The 18258-nt window shown below is 54.9% G+C and overlaps 1 protein-coding gene across 1 annotated transcript in view; it reads right to left on the bottom strand.

Moving 5' to 3' along the window:
* Positions 1-12186, bottom strand: part of SHB (SH2 domain containing adaptor protein B) — a 103860-nt gene extending 91674 nt beyond the window's left edge. Inside the window, exon 1 of the mRNA XM_040963517.1 lies at positions 11097-12186. Coding sequence (XP_040819451.1) covers positions 11097-11807 — 711 coding nt within the window. The 5' untranslated portion in view covers positions 11808-12186. The remainder of the gene's footprint in view (positions 1-11096) is intronic.
* Between the last annotated feature and the right edge of the window lie 6072 nt (positions 12187-18258).

Below are 18258 nucleotides of genomic sequence, written 5' to 3'. Positions count from 1 at the left end.
AAGAAGCTCCCAGCTTCCAGCTTTGGATCAGCCCTGCTGTGGTCATTGCAGCCATTTGACGAGTGCATCAGTGGATGGAAGACCTCTCTGTGTATCTGTCTCTTTTCTGTAACTCTGCCTTCCAAATAAAAATAAATCTTAAAAACAATCACAAACTTTTGAAAACCAGCAGGTAAACAGCTGTCTCCTTCACCCACAAGGTACTCTGTGTGGAGATGGACGGCCAAAGGATAGACAATTCTAGAAAGGCAGCATAATTGGTCAACGACAGCCTCCACCAGTGAGCACAGACACAATTTAAACTGCATTAGAATTCCCAGGGTTGTGTGAGAACAGGCGTGAACTCGTGAAGTCTGGAATACAACCTGAAAGCATGCATCAAGACTTGCACTGTCTGATCCAACAATTCTCCTTCTCGGAATCAATCCCGGGGAAGTAATCACAGACTCACACCAGGAACAGAGCCACAAAGGTGTTCATTTACAGGGCTGTGGGGTTAGCAAAAACCAGGGAGAGCTGAAATTGGCAGTGAGCACACAGTGCAGCCATCCAGTGGCTGCTGTCAAATGTCCAAGATGAGGTAGGCACTGATCAGTGAGTGTCTTCAGGAGAAACGAAGACAAAAATACGCACAGTATTAATTCTTGCACAGGAAAGATGACGAGATGGAATGACAGGGAAATGTTAACACTGGCTTTCTCCCGGTGGTAGAAGTGGGGCTGGTTTCTATTTTAACTTCACTTGTCTGTGTTCGCTCTAACAGACTTGTCTTAACTTTATTACAAGAGGGAGACAAGTGACCAAAGAGTTAAACACTGAAATACACCCCTAAATCTAAGCTCACCCTGCCCAGGAGGAAGTAGGCTCGGTGCATGACCACCTGGCACCAGTACCATGGAGGATGGCAGGTGAGGGGCTGTGTCATTCCACAGATGCCCCACAGTCCCCATATCACATGCACGGCTGTGGAATGCACTGGAGGGATTACAGGGCTATCTGGCTCTCAGGGCACACATGCTCTACAAAACAGTGAAGTCCCATCGTCCCCAGCTCCTGCGTAGTTATACATTGAGTTTCACCACAGCCTGGAGAAGCTTTGGGGGGGGGGGGGTTCCACCCCTTACAGCTTTGTGTGCCACATACAGGTGAACCCCAGCAAGCGGGCAGCAATGCACCACCATCACTCTGGCCATGGTGTGCTCACTTCCCCTTCTCCAGGTACCCGGCTCAGTCATGCAACACTCCACTTCTGCTCCCTTTCTCTCATCCTCTGCAGCTGCAGCACCACAGCAGGCCCAAAGCTCTGGCCACAATGAGTGCACAGAACAACGACTGCTCCACCCAACTGCCGTGGACCGGATTCCTTCTGCCTGGGGTGCCCAGTTTGTGCCTCCCTCTGGACCTGCCCTTCCTTGCTCATTTCTTCTCCTGAACCCCTGGAGATCTGGGGCCACCCATCCCCTCAGTGCATCCCAACCTGTGTCCCCAGGACTCAGTTGCTTAACGGACCCCCTCCGCAGAGTTGCAGCTGCCCCTTTAGAAGCTTCCCCGCCCTGTCAATGGCCACCTCCTGCAATGCTTTCTTATACTGCAATTGTCAGGGAAGCCTGTAGTCCTTGTCTGATGACACTTCCCCACCTGGGCTCCTCTGGTACCTGCTTTCAGCTGGGCTCAAGGGGTCTTATCCCCTTCACACTATCCTCCTTTAGGTAGCTAAACCCAAGACACAACCTGTTAACCCTGAGGCCAGCCGGCTCTGAGCCACAAGGAGAGAGCTGTCTCCTCCCATGTCCTGGGGCCAGGCCCTCCAGCTTCACCTGTCCCAGCACCTGCTCACTTCCTCACTCACTTGTGCTTAGTCCTGCGCTGGTGCTTGCTCTGTCTGGAATACTCTTCTCCAGAAGCCACTGTGTGACCCTGCCCCTGAGTCCCTTAGCCAGCCCTATACAGCCCAGCTGCTATGTGGAGCAGCCTCCACCTGCCCTGTAACGGGCCTGACTTCTCCCCGACATGACTGGCTCCAAACAACTTGCCTTGTGGGTTCAGGAGAGCACGGGAGGTTTAGCCCTTGCTCACCGCTAGGGCCCCAGCCCTTGATTAGAGCAATGACATGCACTGCAGTGATACATGAGCAAATCATGACAAGGGGCTGGGAATGAGCCCCTGGGGTGCAGCCAAGGATTTTAGGTCCCACTTGTGGGGTCATGGCTCAGGGATGGCCCATATCATGCTCTCCCCGTTCTCCCAACCCCTCCAGTCGGGAGGAACGCAGGATTCTCCTGGAGCCTCATCCAGACCATTACTCTCAAGGGCTGCTTGGAAAACACTGGCTGAGTCATTCCTGGGCTCCGCCTCTAACTCTCTCTGCGTCCCTGGATCCACCTCCCAGATCCTTCCTTGCTGCCTAATGGGAAATCCAGAGAGCTCCCCTCAGAGAAAATGGACAGGAACTGAGTGATTGAGAGGAAGACGCTGGCAAGTGAGAAAGCCCAAATGCTCAGGAAGCAAACGCCTCTGAAAGTGAAACATTAATAGAAATATTACTGGAAAATACCAAACAGGAAGAGGAAAAATTCCACTGTGGAAGCAGGGACCCCGGCCGAAGTTCCTTAATCGTCTGGGCCAAGTGTTTCAGAATCAAAACACAGAGAGAGACGGAAATCAATCAGGCTGTCACTCTTCCTGTAACCGACGAGCTGGTCGAGCCACCTCATACCACCCCAGCGCTGAGGGCACTCGACACACGGGGGCTGATGTGGAGAGGCAGGCTGCCAGCTGCAGCGGGGCCAGCAGTGTGGCGGGGCCCAATCCCTCCTCCTCCCCACCTCCTATCCACCAAGCCTCTGCTGTTGGGGGTGCGAAAGGGGGCGTTCCAGGGGCCAGCGATGCGTTGCAGCTGGGGAGGCAGTCACTAGGGACACTGGCTATCAAAGTCCGTCACTCACACACACACTGTGGCAATGGAGGACTCTCCCAAAGATGAAGTTAAGCCTCCCGCAAGCCGTGGAACCTTCAGGCATGAGTCTGGGCAGCCAGAGATGGTACAATCTGGCAGTCAAAAGACCAGACTCTGGGGCAGCGGAAGAAGGTACAGCCTGCAACACCAGCATGCCACATTGGGGAACTACCTGCTCCACTTCCGATCCAGCTCCCTGCTAACATGCCTGGGGAAAAAAGCAGAGGGTGGCCCACATATTTGCTCTTATACCCCCGTGGGAGACCTGGAGGAAGCTCCTGGCTGCAGACCAGCCCAGCTGATGCAAGATCTCTCTCTGTGTACACAAATGTGTCTCCCTCTTCTCTCCCTCATTTTCTCTAACTCTGCCTTTCAAAGATGACCCAGCTCTAGATCTGGCCTCTCAAATCCTACCTCTGTCATCTCTGGCTGTGTGACCTTGGACAAGTTTATAAACTTTCTATAACTTAGTTTTCTCACATGTATCAATGAGAACAATAATAACACCTAACTCAAAGGACTGTGAGAAGTGAGTGACATGGGGCAGCACTTGGCTGAGCGCAATGCTACCATGATTACTGTGGATGGTCCCTTGATTCAAGTGCCTTTTCTCCTCCAAGAAGCCTTCCCTACTTCCTTGAGCTAAAACAAACCCCTCCCCGCCCCCCATGATTTCCTGCCTTCTCCCTTCAGTGCGATCAAGATCCTGCCTGGAACAGCCTATATGCCAGGCCGATCCTCAGCTGACCCATGCCACTGGGTTGACTAACAAATTCTGTCTGCGTCCTGCAGATCTGGTGGCCCACTTCAACATGTGCCAGAAGATAAGCCCCTTCAGAGTAGACACCTCTCAGCATCTGGTTCATCCCTGCGTCCACATGGCTCCTGACAGCAGCCTGTGCATGGCACTTCTTAATCAACACAGGCCAGAGATGCTCCAAAGGCACAGCCCACTGCATCCTGCTTCTGCTTTCCAGGTAATGTGAGCACATGCACGCACACATAAACCACCCACCCCATTTCCCCTAGCATGCCATCCTGGCTCTGCTGCACATGAACCTGTTGAGCTGCCACTGTCCCACAGGCCATGACTTCCTGGCTGTCCCTCTGCCAAGTTCAACTTCGCACAGAAGGAAGCATCTGACCATGAGCAGGTGTGGCTTAGCTTAGGGATGGGAGGAAGTCATACCTGCTGCACATTTGTTCTCAAGAGCTGACCTGTGGGGTGAGTAAGTCACAGGATGCAGGGAGAGGACGGGAACAGGTCCTGTTGTGTGAATGGGGGGTGGTACAGTCAAGGCCTGTGGTCATCAGCCATGTTCTGAGCTGTTGTATTAGATGGAAGAGTCGACTGATCTCCCTGGAGGAAACTCAAGTTCCTTGTGGGTGAGGGCTGAGGCGTCATCCATGTTAGCCCCTGGAGCAGACATGCACACGTCTGTGCACACACACACACACCTGCCAGTCCTTAGATGATAGAAACACTTGGTGTTAGAAGGAGAAGACGTGTCAGTTACAAGAGATGCGGTCTATGCAGCAGTCCCTTGGGAGGTGCCAGTTCTGTGTGTGGAATTTCTCTATAAAATGACTCCAGTGCTGCCTAAACTGCCATGGCCCAGACTGGAAGGGGATTATCAGGACAGAGATCCACCTTGCTGTACCCCGAGAGCCTGCACGCTCCCTTTCAGTGGTGGAAATCATCAGGATAAAGCACGTGTGCTCTGTGTTCAGGCTGCACAGGTATAACCCTTGCTCTGTTATCTGGCAGGTCATTCACATTTCTAAGCCTTGGCTTCTTTACCTGCCAAAGGGGGTGGATAGGAGGGAACCTCCAAAAGCTTGTGCAAGAATGGATTCAAAGTTTATTTTAGGAGGGGTGGTCCGTGTTTATGGTGAACTGGCTAAAGCTGCTGCCTGTGAACCTACCATCCCATATGGGGGTGCTGGTTGCTGGCTGCTCCACTCTCTGGGAAAGCAGCAGAAGACAGCCCAAGTGACTGGGCCCCCAAACCCAAGTGAGAGACCTAGAAGAAGCTCCTGGCTTCAATCTGGCCCAGCCCTGGCTGTCATGGCAGTCTAGGGGAATGAACCAGCAGATGGGAGATCTGTGTGTTTGTGTGTGCCTCTCCTTCTCTCTCTCTGTAACTCTGCCTTTTTTTTTTTTTTAAAGATTTATTTTTATTATTTTTTTTATTGGAAAGGCGGATATACAGAGAGGAGAGACAGAGAGGAAGATCTTCCATCCGATGATTCACTCCCCAAGTGAGTGCAACGGGCCGATACTATGCCGATCCGAAGCCAGGAGCCTCTTCCGGGTCTCCCACAGGGTGCAGGTTCCCAAAGCTTTGGGCCGTCCTCGACTGCTTTCCCGGGCCACAGGCAGGGAGCTGGATGGGAAGCAGATCTGCTGGGATTAGAACCGGCGCCCATATGGGATCCCGGGCGTGCAAGGCGAGGACCTTTAACCACTTGCGCCACCGTGCCGGGCCCAACTCTGCCTTTCAAATGAAGAAGCATATAAACATTTTTCTTAAAAACATTTTGTTTAAATGGCTAGTGTATAGTGGGTAAAGCCATCAGCCTGCAATGCCAGCACCCTACACAGGAACCAGTTCTGGTCCTGGCATCTCTGATCCAGCACCCAGCTAATGTGCCTGAGAAAAGCAATGGCAGATGGCCCAAACATTTGAGGCCCTGCCAACCATGTGGAAAACCCGGATGGAGTTCCTGGTTTTGGCCTGAATCAGCTCCAGTCCTTTCGGCCATTCGGGGAATAAATCAGTGGATAAAAGATCTCTATTTTTTGCTATAACTGCTTTTTAAATAATCAATCTAAAAAAATTATTTTGGTGTGAAAAACTTTGAACCTTATGCATACATAGTTATTTCAAAATACTCATCTCCAGCTTTTGTGCCCCTTGTAGCAGCCAGACAGCCCCGAGGCTGCGGGCAGCCGCCTCGATACCTGCCCTTTGCTCCTGTAGCCAGGCTTTTTCCCCGGACCCCGGCCGATCTTGTGACCCGCTTTAAGGCAACGACGCAGGCAAAGGGACCCCTGTGTGCTGGGCTCCAACGTCAAGGAACCTCAGGCATTTCCACTGTCTTGTAAGCCTGCCACCACCCGTAGGATCACGAGCTGGAGAATGAGGCGCCACTGAGAGTTGCACTGTCACAGCCCAAGGCCATCCTAAACCAGCCAACCAAACACGGAGGCAGCCCCATGCACATCAGCAAGCAAGCCCAGCTGAGACCAGAACAACCATTCAAGAGGTGCAGGCTCCAGGGCTGTGATCTGACCACAGGTCAGCTGTCTGATCTCGTGAGCCAAGTCCCATTGCAAGGCAGCTATCTCCCCTCATCTCTGCACTGCCTTCCCGTGACAAGGCCTGCGCTGCAGAGCAGTGATGGCGGAGCAGGACCTGCAAGCCTGAAGCTATTTACTCATTGGCCCTTTAGTGAAAGTTTACAGATATTGGCTGATATTACAGATATTGGGGTGATTTGTTCAGCAGCTATAGCTGAAACAGCCTGTGGGGAACAGGAAGCCTTCTGTCCCTCCCAGGGAGCCAAGGGTAAGCCCTGGAGCTTGTCTGTAGCATGTCTCCCATTGGCTTCCAAGGCATGGGAAGACAGCAAAGGGAGAAAGGGCCCAAGCCAAACAGCAGCGATGGACCAGGTCTGGGTCTGGCCCTTGCCTCTACTGTCAAGGACACTGTCAGAGCTGGAGATCGTACCTGTTAACCAAACAGGAATGACTGAACTCCTGTCTGACCCTGGCTTCCAGCAAGCCCCACAGGACACCAGTGCTCTTCTCTGAAGAGGAACAAAAGGCAAGTCAAAAGATCTGGCAACTGGGCATGCAGGGGGAACACTTTCTTCCCCTGATAGGCTCCATTCGCCTTTCTGCCCCTGCCCCATTGAGCCTCTAGGCTTCCGGGCTGGGGGCACATGCAAGGGGGTCGTGGCTAGGAAACTGATTCCCATTCATCCTTGCAGAGTCAGCAGAGGTTGCCTGCTCCAGGAAGCCTTCCTGAGCTTCCCATTATGCAGGTGGCTTTCAGCCTGCTGTGTACTCCCTCAGCAGGCTGTAATCCCCCAATCTCTGGCTGCACCTGTCTCTCTGAACAGCCTTGAGTGAAGCTAGTCTAGTTACCTTTCAGAATCCACAGGGGATTGGGTCTGCGACTCCCCATGGATACTCAAATCCTAGTCCAGGATATCAATATTTGCATATAACCTGCACCCATCTTCCTGTATACTTTCTCTAAATTGCATACTCTCTGAATGACTTTAAATCCTTCTTATGGTATAAATGTTATGTAAATAACTGCTGTACTGGATTGTTTACAGAGCCAGCAATCCAGAAAAGTCAGCCCTTGTGTACAATCCAGACACAGTTTCCCTCCCCCTCCCACCAAAAATATATATTCTGCCCCACGGTCGCCTGAATCTGCAGATGTAGCATTACAGATCCAGAGTGCCGACTACCCCTACTTCTTCCCTGAGACACTGGCTATCAAGTATGCCTCTCTGAATTCCTGTGTACCAGACGGCTCCCAAACTGCTGCATGCTCAAAAACAGAAAAAGTTAGCCATGCTATTATTTATTCTGTAACTCTGGGAGACGTGTTATTTAACTCCATGCTGCGGATGCTGACAAAATAGAAAGTGTCGGTGCACATTAGCATGTGTCTAAACCCCAGGGGAAAACTGATGTCAGGCTTTATTTAATTATGATTAAAAAAACAACAACAAAAAAGGCAGCAAGATTTCAGCAGAAAGCCCAACTGGACAAGACCTGGCTGAGGGGGTAAAGATGGGGTGTTAGAGGTGGGACTGGGAGCAGAAAAGGACTACCAGGTTTTTCCTGTAAAGCACAACTTGAAGGAAAGGTATTCTAGACACTGTTGCAATGTCCCTCTCTCCACGGAGCAGCTGGGGGTACTCTCCACCTCACCCTTGCACTGCACTGATTGCTCCCCTAACTCCCAGCCCAAGCCCCCGGATGAGGAGGGCAGCTGTTTCTGGGGAGGAATGTCCCTCGCCTATGGCTCTGAGCACATCCTTGTCTTGCACCCCAGTTTTTAAGAGCTCCCCAAATGGGGCCAAACTTGGGACCCCACTTCACAGCCATCCCCAAGCAAGGCCCTAGTGTAAAAGCTCTGATCTGTGAGCACACGACCCACACTGCAGCCTTCTACTCACGTGTACACACACCTACTACCCTTCCACACACACACATGCTTACGTGACAGGAAAGCCTTCTGCAGCCCCTCCTTGCCCCCAGCCCTGCTTTGGAACCCGACCTGTGCCTCTGGATCCAGCTCTTACCCCAGATTCTCAAGGCAGAAACACCACGAAACAAGCAACCAAAATACCTGCAGCCCAGATGGCGGGCCTGGGATCCAGTCCCACCTCCTTCCCCGGCCTACCTTCCTGCTGTTGCACCTGCGAGGAAGCAGAAACTGGCCCCGGGACCTGGGTTCCTGCTCCCTGATTCTGGCCTAGCTCAGCACTGGCCATTATGGACACTTAGGGAGTATACGGAGGGTGGAAAATGGCTATCTCTTTCTTTGTTATTCTTTCAAATAAGTCACTCATTAAAAAAAAAAAAAGACAAAAAATTAAAAGATGCTCAAAACCACACACGCACAGGGTTTGGCACGCAGGCATTTAACACAGAACTTAAGAGTCTGGGACTCTTCCCCGCACACCTCATCAAAGCAGGCTGGGCTATAGCCCAAGTAGAATGCTGGGAGCAGGTGCCCCTGCATCCATGGGTGAGTGGCAGGGTCAGGACTGGAGCTGCAGTAGGCCTGGTCTTCCTGGCTAGAAATCCTGTCAAGACTAGATTCCCTCCAGACTGTCTGCATGCAGTGAGGATGGACAGGGGGTGACCGGCTCCGATCTGGAGGTGGCCACACACAGAGGACAGAGATAGGGCAGCAACAGCCTCTGCATCCCAAGCGACCTTCTGACGTTCCAAAAGTCCCAGGGCGAGGGGCCAGAAGTCTCCACTACATTGCTTAAAGTACGGTGCAAGATCAGCAGCCAAGAGTCTCTGGGAACTTGTGAGAAGGCCAACTCTCAGTTCCATTAGCCCCCAGCACCCACACAGGGTCAATGATACGCCATTCCAGCCAAGCCAAATCCCTTTCCAGGCCCCACCATTCTCTGCTAAACAAGCGCCTCCTTCACTCACCCCTGCTGCTCCTCTAACCCACCCATTCCACACACTGTGGCCTGCACCTGCCCTTCTTGAAGCAACAGGCTCTCTCTCGCAGCCAGCCCTGGTGAGCACCCCTTTTCTAAGACAGTGGCCCCACCCCTGTGAAGTGTACACCCACCGCTCATTCTAAATCCGCCTTTCACAAGGTCTTCCCCCTCAAGTCACTGACCTCGACCCCTGTGGTCATGAGCACTTTCTTGGTGAGGCACCACTTGAAGGAATACTATTTCACCCATTCTAGCACACAGCGGCCTCTGTCCCAGCATTCATCACACAGGCCACCTCAGCCAGAGGCCCTGCTCTAGTAGCAACTGGCAGGGCAGGGGACCCAGAATACCCACAAGAAATATCTGGTGACGGACTTAAGCCAAGTCCTCCGTGCACCTGACATTCTAGCCATAAAACACACTGGATGCCAAACAGTTTTGGTTGCAACTTGGGGCAGGGGGGGGAATGTACTGAAGTTCTGAAAGCTGTGAAGGATGCCTTCTGGGAACCAGCCGGACCTTTGGAGGTGGGCACAGAGTTCTGGCTCCCGGTCAGGGGTGGTCATGGGAAACAAAGGTGGGGGGGTGCTGCAAGGGAGAGGTCCAGGCTCCCCCAGTCCCTATGACAAACAGCTCCTGGGCCATTCCCAAGACTGCCAAGAGCCTCTTAGTACCTCAGTACATGCCCGGCATCTCCCAGGGAATGTGTCCCCTCTCTTGGGCAGCTCCTGAGTGGCCACCTGGCTCCTAGTTCCCTTGTCATGGAGGCATGGCATTCTGGGCTAGGAAATTACAGACAGGTTTCCCCTAAACTGGTTCCTGGGAGAGGGGTGCAGGTGGCCCATGCCACCCTTGGCAGACCAATGGGAAGGGTCCCCTAGGGTCTCTGTAGGGAGGGGGACCCAGCGCACAGAGGAGGGGTACCCTCTTACTCCTCCGTACTGGAAAACAAAAAAGGATCCCTTTCCAAGCACCAGCTGGCAGGTAGGAGCCTGCTTTCCTTCTATCACCCAGACCTAAAAAAGAGTCCAGACTCTTCAATCGGTCTGCCCCAAGCCAGGCCTGAGCCCAAGTTTACCTTGGGGAGAATGTTGGGAGAACAAGAGAGACAGTGGGCTGACAGCCACGCAACCCTGCCCTAAGCGCCCGCTGCTCCCCCTGGGCCTCAGATTTAATCAAAACACTGCCTTCCACCAGAAGCAGACAGAACAAGTATTATTTTATGGAGGAAGGGAGGACGTCCCTAGAGTGTGAAAGGGGGAGGGAGGGACGTGTGACGGGAGTGGAGCCCGGCTGCAATTAACCGGCCTGCTTCAAAGGAGGGGTCAAGATGGGCTGCTACTTGGGCAGGCTGATGTCACAAGGTGCCCTCAGCCTAGGGCAGTGCGGCGGGGGTGGAGCCAGGAAGGACGAGGGTGATGGCAAGAGGGCCTCCGAGAGTGCAGGCGTGGAGCGCTCCAACACGGGGTTCCGGCGGTAGCTCTTAAGTACAAAGGGCCGTCCGGATTTGGAAGCTGGCACAGGGGTGGGAGGTGGGAGGCAGGACCGGGGCAGTTAAGAGGGAATGACAGAGATTTAAAGTCAGTGCTACAGAGAAAGCTGTGCAAGATAGGCGAGTGCTTAGCCAGCTCTGGTGGTCCCCATTCAAATGCGTGTGGGGTCGGGGGCAGGAGCACACCAGAGTAAACGCCTTCTAAGTGGGTGACAGGTTGGATTACGACTCGTCAGGCGCGCAGAGTCCTTGTACTTCCAGCAAGGCGCCCAGAACCAGGCGCCCTCTTGGGCTGTGGACTCAGAACGGGGGCAATCTGAGGGCGCGCGAGTCCTAGCCCGACGCGGAGGTGTGGATTCGGGTTCCCCGCGCGCAGCAGCAGCAGGCGCCGCTCGGGCATCTGGTGGGGGGCGAGCCCACGTAGCGTCTTACCTTGTCTTTCTTGCCGGCTCCGCTCTCGTCGGCGGCCGCGGCGGAGCACTTGTTGAGCAGCTTCTTGCCCCCGCAGGCCGTGGGGCTCCAGGTGCGGCCGCCGGAGCAGGCGCCCCCCGCAGGGTCCCCCGCGCCGCCGCCCGCGGCGCTCTCCACTTTGATGAGCCGGTGCTTGGGGGAGATGTACCGCACCTCGGCCGGCGTGGCTGGCCGCCGCTCGCTGCTGCTCCGGTAGAGGTGCGGGGAGCCGGAGGACGACGACGAAGACGCGGCGGCGCCGGCGCCGGAGGAGGCGCAGCAGCAGCCCGCGGCGCCCGACGCGGACGAGGCGGAGAAGGCGCGTTGGCCCCCGCCTGGCTCCCCGCCGCCGCCGCCGCAGTAGTCCAGGCGGCACATGGCGCGCAGTTTGCGCAGCGACGAGCCGGGCCCGTTGTAGGGGTCCTCGAAGTCGCGCTCCTTCTGCGCGCGGTAGGCGCGAATAAGGTCGCTCGTGCTGCCGCTGTCGTCGGGCAGCGAGCCCGACGAGGCTGAGAAGCAAGAGGCGGCGGCCGGACCGCAGGACGCCGAAGCCGTTTGCGGCACGGCCTGCGGGGGTTGCGAGGGCCGCTCGCCCCGGCGCCGCTGCTCTCGGTAGTCCGGCCGCGGCGGCTGTGGGGGGCTCTTGGTCTTGCTGCTGCCCAAGCTGAAGTACTTGTTCAGCCACTTGGCCATGGCGAGAGGCCGCCTAGGGCCGCGGCGCGGGTGCCGGGTCCGCTGCCGCGGCCATCCGGAGGGCAGCGCTGCCGCCCAGGTCCCTCGGCGCCCCGGCCCCCCGGCGAGGGGCGTCCGGGGCGCCCGCTCCAGACGCCAAGTTCAAGTTCTCGCCGCCGCCTGCCGGCAGCTCTCGGGCTCCGGCAGCTGCAGCACCGCCCTCCGCCTCCGCCGCGCGCCGCCCGGGCTTCGGATCTCGCGCCCCTCGCGGGCGCGTCTCATGGGGTCCCGGCCCGCCGCTTCGCCGAGAACGGGAAGGCCCGGGAGGCCCCCGCCGCGACGCGCGCTCCTGGTCCCGTCGGAGCCGCAACCTCCGCCGCGGCCGGGGATCGGCTGCTGCTGCTGCTGCTGCTGCTGCTGCTGCGGGGGAACTTGGCGTCCTCAGCACACCCCCACCACCACCCTTCCTTTGCCGAAAGCGCCGGGGGCGAGAGCTCGGCCCTCTCAGCTGACGAGAAAAGCGGGTTTAGAAGAGAACGAGCGAGCCGTGAGAGGGAGGGAGGGAGAGAGGCAGCGGCGACCGCCCGGAGCTCGCGCGCCCGTGCCCCGGTGCCCGTCCCGGCGGCGCCTGTCGCCTGCCGCTGCCGCCGCCTCCCGAGCCGCCGCGTGTGTGACACCCGGGCGGCCAGCGCCCGCCCCGCGCCGCCGCCCCGCCCTCCCCGGGCCCGCGCGCGCCCCGCCTCGCCGGCCCGCCCCCGCAGGCCCGGCCCCGCCTCCAGCCCGCGAGCCGGAGCACCGCCCTCGGGGCGCCCGGTCCCGCTCCAGCACGCGCCACCTCCCGCGGCTGTCCCGGCGCCAGCCCCCCGGCTCGTGCCCGTAGGCGCGTTGGGGTCCCGCAGCGCGAACGGCTCCGCCTCGGGTGAGAGGGACCCGGGCTGAGCCTGGCAGCGCGCGGGGGGCCGTGCCAGTCCGCAGCCCCTCCGGCCCCGGGACTGGAAGCGCTGTGTGCCCCGTCCCCCTCAGCGGGGTCGGAGGGGGGCTCCCCCAGGATGGAGTTGGGCGGCGGGAGCGGATGAACGCGGGACCTGTCTAGTTCGCGACGCCGGTGCGTGCTGAGGAAATGCGCTGCGGAGCGCCCTGAGGGACAGAGTGGCTGTGTGTCACCCCCCTTTCTTAAAGGGACAGAGACTCCGGTTCAGCCCCCCCGTGCGCCGGGTCTTTGGAGAAATTTATGCTAATAGAGATGGGGGGTCTTTGGAGAAATTTATGCTAATAGAGATGGATTAGCAACCCAGATGACGGATGCGGCCGGGATAGGCGGCGGCGGCTGCGCGGGGCACCAATCGGAAAGCAGGGCTAGGAGGGCGGTCGGAATGTTTTCTTACCTTTTCACCCCTGAGGAAGTCGGCCCTTTAACCCGGTTCCCTGCCAACCTGGCAGAGCGAGGCTATGGGAGCCTTTAATGAGGTGGTAGGCGGTGGCCGGACTCCGGGTCAACCACGTGGAGAAACGAGGCCCAGAGGAAACTCACGGAGGTGCACTTGGGTTCCAGATCTTGAGGGTGCTGGCGCCATGCTGGTGCCATTCCGTGTTTAGTCTGTTTTTTGGTGACTTTCGCGCGGGTGCTTACAGAAGGCTGAAGGAGGGGGTGGAGTGTAGCTGGGTGTAGCAACTCCCAAGGTCAACACCCATGGCAGGCCTCTAGCTCCATGCTGATAGGATATGTGGCTGCTAGGGGTTGAATGCCACTGTGATTCCCGCTGGGGTAGGCCCCCAAATACGATTAACTCCAAAGTGTGGGTGTCTGAGGAACTAAAAATGTTGACTTCTAAAACCGTAGCCCAGTTAGGTGCCCTGTGTTTACCATCTGTGTGCCCTGGGTGGGTGTCTGAGGGCTGTGCTGGCACCGCGGAGTGAAAGCAGGACTGCCTGCCTCTCAAGCCAGCCGGTCAGACTGGACTGTGGATTTTGCAAACCATCCTGGCATCCTGAGACCCCTCACAGTCACAGAAAACAGCACCGATGACTCAGCCTGTCCTTGCCGAAGTAAATACAGGCCTATTTATTTAGCAGTTCAAGGAAATAATCTAAGAGTATGTGTGTGTGTATACTGTGTCTGAAGAAATGGGGAGGAGACCTAAAGCTGACCTAGCTAAGATGTTTATTTTGGGTATCCCTAGACTTAAACATCTCAAATTACCCATTAAGTCACTCCTCTGCTGCACCAGCACTTAATTATCCTGCATGTGGGGAGGCCCACATGAGGCCCCAGCAGAAAACCTGAAAGACCACGACTTCCTTGTCTTAAGCCCCGCCTTCCGCCCAGACACAGGTCTTCGGTCCCCTGCCTTCCCCACTCCCCGGCTAGGCCCAGGAGAAGGGTGCTGGCACTGGTCCTTTGCGGTGACGTGCCACGTGCGGTTTATATGAAGAAGCGTTACCTCTGCGTTTCCCAAAGGCTTAGAGAGAAAAATTGTGTTTTGTTTTTAACAACCCTGTTCCCCACCGCCCCACACACTTTGCTTTCAGCAGGCCATGGGATCAGACCTGCCAGCTGTCCTGTGCAATGGCCCTGCTGAGGTGTAATTTGCAAGCCATAATTGTTGTCATGCTGCAGGGCTATGCCCAGAGCTGCCCATGTCCTTGTGGATCCGTGCAGCCTCCAAGTGCTCTGTCATTGACCTCCTGCACGTATCTGCTGTTTGGGGTTCTTCCCAGCCTGCAGTTACTCTGGGAGCTTGAAGGGACCTGCCTTCCAAGACTCAGATGCAAAAAGCATTGTGCTAAAAGGCACCAGAAGTCTTGCTCAGGGAGCTGCCAGAGAAGCAGTTGTGTCCAGTGGTTGGGGGGAGACAGGGCCATGCAGGGAGAGTCAGAGCAGTAGAGGGTGTTCAGCTGGACAGACTCTTCTCAACTAGCCCACTTCATAGCGGGAAAACTGAGGCAGTGAGGACCAGAGGCACAGCTGGGATGGGTCCCCGATCTCCTGACATCGCTCACTTGACACCCTGGGGTGCTGCAGACCATGTCTGTCATCTCTGGCAGTTTTGCTTTGGTGCTCTCCCGCCTGCCCTGACACTGATTGCTTGTTAGAAGGGCTGGGTATGACCCTGCTTCTCTTTCCATGTTGTTTCAGCTTTTCGCTCCAGACCAACAGTTCCCCAAGGACAGGGCCTGGGCAGCTCCTGACTCTGCAGCTCCTTCCACCGTGTGTGGAAGAAGGCCAAGCCAGGCCATTTGTTGTGGCCCAGACAAATGACGCTGCCAAGCTACCAGACTCATCTACGTCTTTTACAGAAGCATCATTCAATTTGGTTGGTATCCGCTCCTCTGCCCCATTTGTATGCCAGGCCCCAGGGGATGCAGATGGTCGACATGGCCATTCTGTTTCTCACTAATCCCTGTGCATGGCCAGGCAAGAGAAGAGAAGCACAGGCAGAATAAGGGGCAAAGAGCCATAGGCACGTGAGAAGGCAGCTTAACTGATCGCAGAGGGTCCTCGTGGAAGGTGATGTCCTAACAAAGCTTGAAGGATGGATAGAGTTTTGGGATATGGACAAAGCAAAAAGATGGAAGGAATGACACAAGTGAAGGCATAGAAACGAGCATGCTGGCAGCAGTGACTGAGGAAGGAGATGAGTAGTTGAGAATTTAGGAAACCATGACATGGTAGTTTAAAGAGACACATAGGAAAAATGGTCCCTCAGAGTTGTGATGTGCCAGGTAGGGAGAATGGAGCTTTATCTTGTAGGCAGTAGGAAGCCATTGCAGGGATTGGAGCAAATAAATCACCTCTTTTTTTCTATAAGATTTGTTTTATTTTTGTTGGAAAATCAGATCAGATTTACAGAGAGGAGAGGGAGAGATGATATGCTGGTTCATTCCCAAAATGGCCACAAAGGCCAGAGCTGAGCGGATCCTAAGCCAGGAGCCAGGAGCTTCTTCTGGGTCTCCCACATGGGTGCAGAGTCCCAAGGCTTTGGGCCATCTTCTACTGCTTTTTCAAGCCACAAACAGGGAGCTGGATGGGAAGTGGTGCAGCCAGAACATGAACTAGTGCCCATGTGGGATCCTGGTGCTTGCAAGGTGAGAATTTAGCCATTGAACCAATGCTCTGGACCCTGCCTCATTTTCTCCCTCCCTACATTTTATAAAACTCTTTTGGGAGGCATTGTGGAGGATGCCTTTCATGAGCAGGTATAGCAGGCTTTTAACTGCTTTGCTTGTGCTGTGCCTTCTGCCAGTACACTCTTGTAGCTGTTCAAGAACCTTAATGTGGTATCTTGGACAGTCCCTAGTGCATGGAAGGCACTCGGTCCTTAATTATTGAATGAATAAATGGCATTGGAATAGTGCAAAACTTAAAAAGACTTTTAAAAGCTTATATTTTAAAAGACAGAGTAGCAGAGAAACAGAGAAGTCTTCCATTTTTTGGCACATAACAGCCAGAGCTGGACCTGGGCAAAGCCAAGAACCAGAAACCTCATCCGGGTCTCCCAAGTGGGTGGCAGGGGCCCAAGTTACTTGGGCCATCTTCTGTTGCCCTTCCCTGGCATATTAGCAGGGAGCTGGATTGGAAGTAGAAGAGCTGGGACTCAAATCAGCATGCCGACATGGAATGCTGGCATCTCAAACAGTGGCTTAACCCACTGTGCCACAACAGAAGCCTTGTTACACGGCACTGTTTTGGAGGCTGAATTCTGCCTGATTCCCACATCACTGGCTTTGGAGTACCAGTAAATGATGGTACTAAGGGTACCATTCCTAAGGGTAGTGACACTGAAGGGAACAGAAAGGGTTATTTTGGTTGACTTGGTATTAGCAACCTGTAGATACAAAATCCAGGGCAGGACATGTAGATGGGCAGGCATTGAGCTCTAGCTGCCTGACATGCTAGATCAGAAACCTCACTCATTTGTGCTATTTGACCCATCAGAAGGCGGGATGCAGAATCTAAATGCTTCCAGCTTGCTTCTTTGCTGTCACCGTGGACTGACTCCATCTCTGCCTGATTGATGGCCGGGATCTCATACCCACTTTTCCCACTTCTGATTCAATACAGTAGCCAGTGGTCCTGTTAAAAATGCCTCTAGGCAGACATTTGACCTCACAATGAAGATGCTTGTGTCCTGTGTCGGAGCGTCTGGGTTTGATTCCTAGCTCTGGCTGCTGATCCTGGCTGCCTCTAATGTAGCCGCTGAGAAGCAGTGGTGAATGCTTGCCCGTGGGGGAAGCCGGAACTGAGTTCCTTCTGCCTGCTGTTGGCCAGCCCAGCCATGCAGGCATTTAAATATATGAACCAGCAGGTAAGAGCTCTATCTCTCATCCTCTCAGATAGATGTAAAGTTATGTTTTTCCAAAAGGATTCAACTGGGGCCAGTTTGGGTTGTGGCAGAGCAAGTAAAGCCTGTGTCCACAACACTGGCATCCTATAGGGGTGCCAGTTCATGTCCTGGCTGCTCCGTGTCTGATGCAGCTCCCTGCTAATAATGACCTAGAAAAAGCAGTGGAGGATGACCCCAAGTGTTTAGACCCTGGCTACCCATATGGAGACCTGGAAGAAGTTCCTGGCTCCTTGCTCCAGCCTGGCCCATTATGGCCATTGGGGTATTAAACCAGCAGGTGGAAGATTTTCTGTCTCTGGAGCTCTGACTTTCAAAATAAATCAACAAAAATCTTAAAGGAAAGAAGAGTCTGGTTCTGTTTTTCCTCTGCTGAAAGTCCCATCTCCCTTCTAGTGAAGGCCAGAGTCACTGCAGTGTCCCTCTGGGACCTGGTCCCTTTTCTGCTCCTCCAGCAGAGTCCCCGGGCCCCTCCAGACTCATCTTTTCCTTACAGCGTGGGCAGTACTACCTAGAACATCTCCCCCAGATATCCCCAAGGCTTACCCTTGGCTTCTCTCAAGCCACGTTTGTGTATCATGTGGTCCATGAGGCTAGCACTGCAGCCCCCAACAACCCTCCCTGTTCCCTTTCCACGGCCTGTGATTCAGCATCGCTCACTCCCTTTTCTCTACTCCTGCATAGTTCTTCGTGTTTCTTGTTTAGTCCTTGCCCTGGCCCATGTAGGGAAAGGTCCTTTTGTTCACTACAAGTCTCCACTGTCCACAACAGTGCCTGCCAAGTGGTAGGCACCTGCTGTTTGCGGAATGAATAAATGACCAGGAGTGGAGGAGGCCATGCTGGGTAGAGGAGCTGTGGGCCGCAACTTGGCATCTCTGTTCAGGTTCGGGTTCAATGACTGCTGATGCTGAGCTGGAGGGGGTAGCATGTTCGACTTACAGGATTCGCAGAGATAGGTACAGACATGGACAGATGCATAGATATGGATAGTTACACAGATGGATATTAGCTGATATTTAAACTGTATACCATGTTTTGATATCCACATGCCTAGTGAAATGATTTCTTTAAATCAATTCTTTTAAAGGCAGTGTTAGAGAGAAGCAGAGACCTAGAGAGAGAGGTCTTCC

Source organism: Ochotona curzoniae, unplaced genomic scaffold (assembly GCF_017591425.1).
Source record: "Ochotona curzoniae isolate NIBS_2020 unplaced genomic scaffold, NIBS_Ocur_1.0 scaffold_3208, whole genome shotgun sequence".
NCBI classification, from domain to species: Eukaryota; Metazoa; Chordata; class Mammalia; order Lagomorpha; family Ochotonidae; genus Ochotona; species Ochotona curzoniae.
Note: the sequence above shows the minus strand (reverse complement) of the source record. Positions and strands in the feature narration are given on the sequence as shown.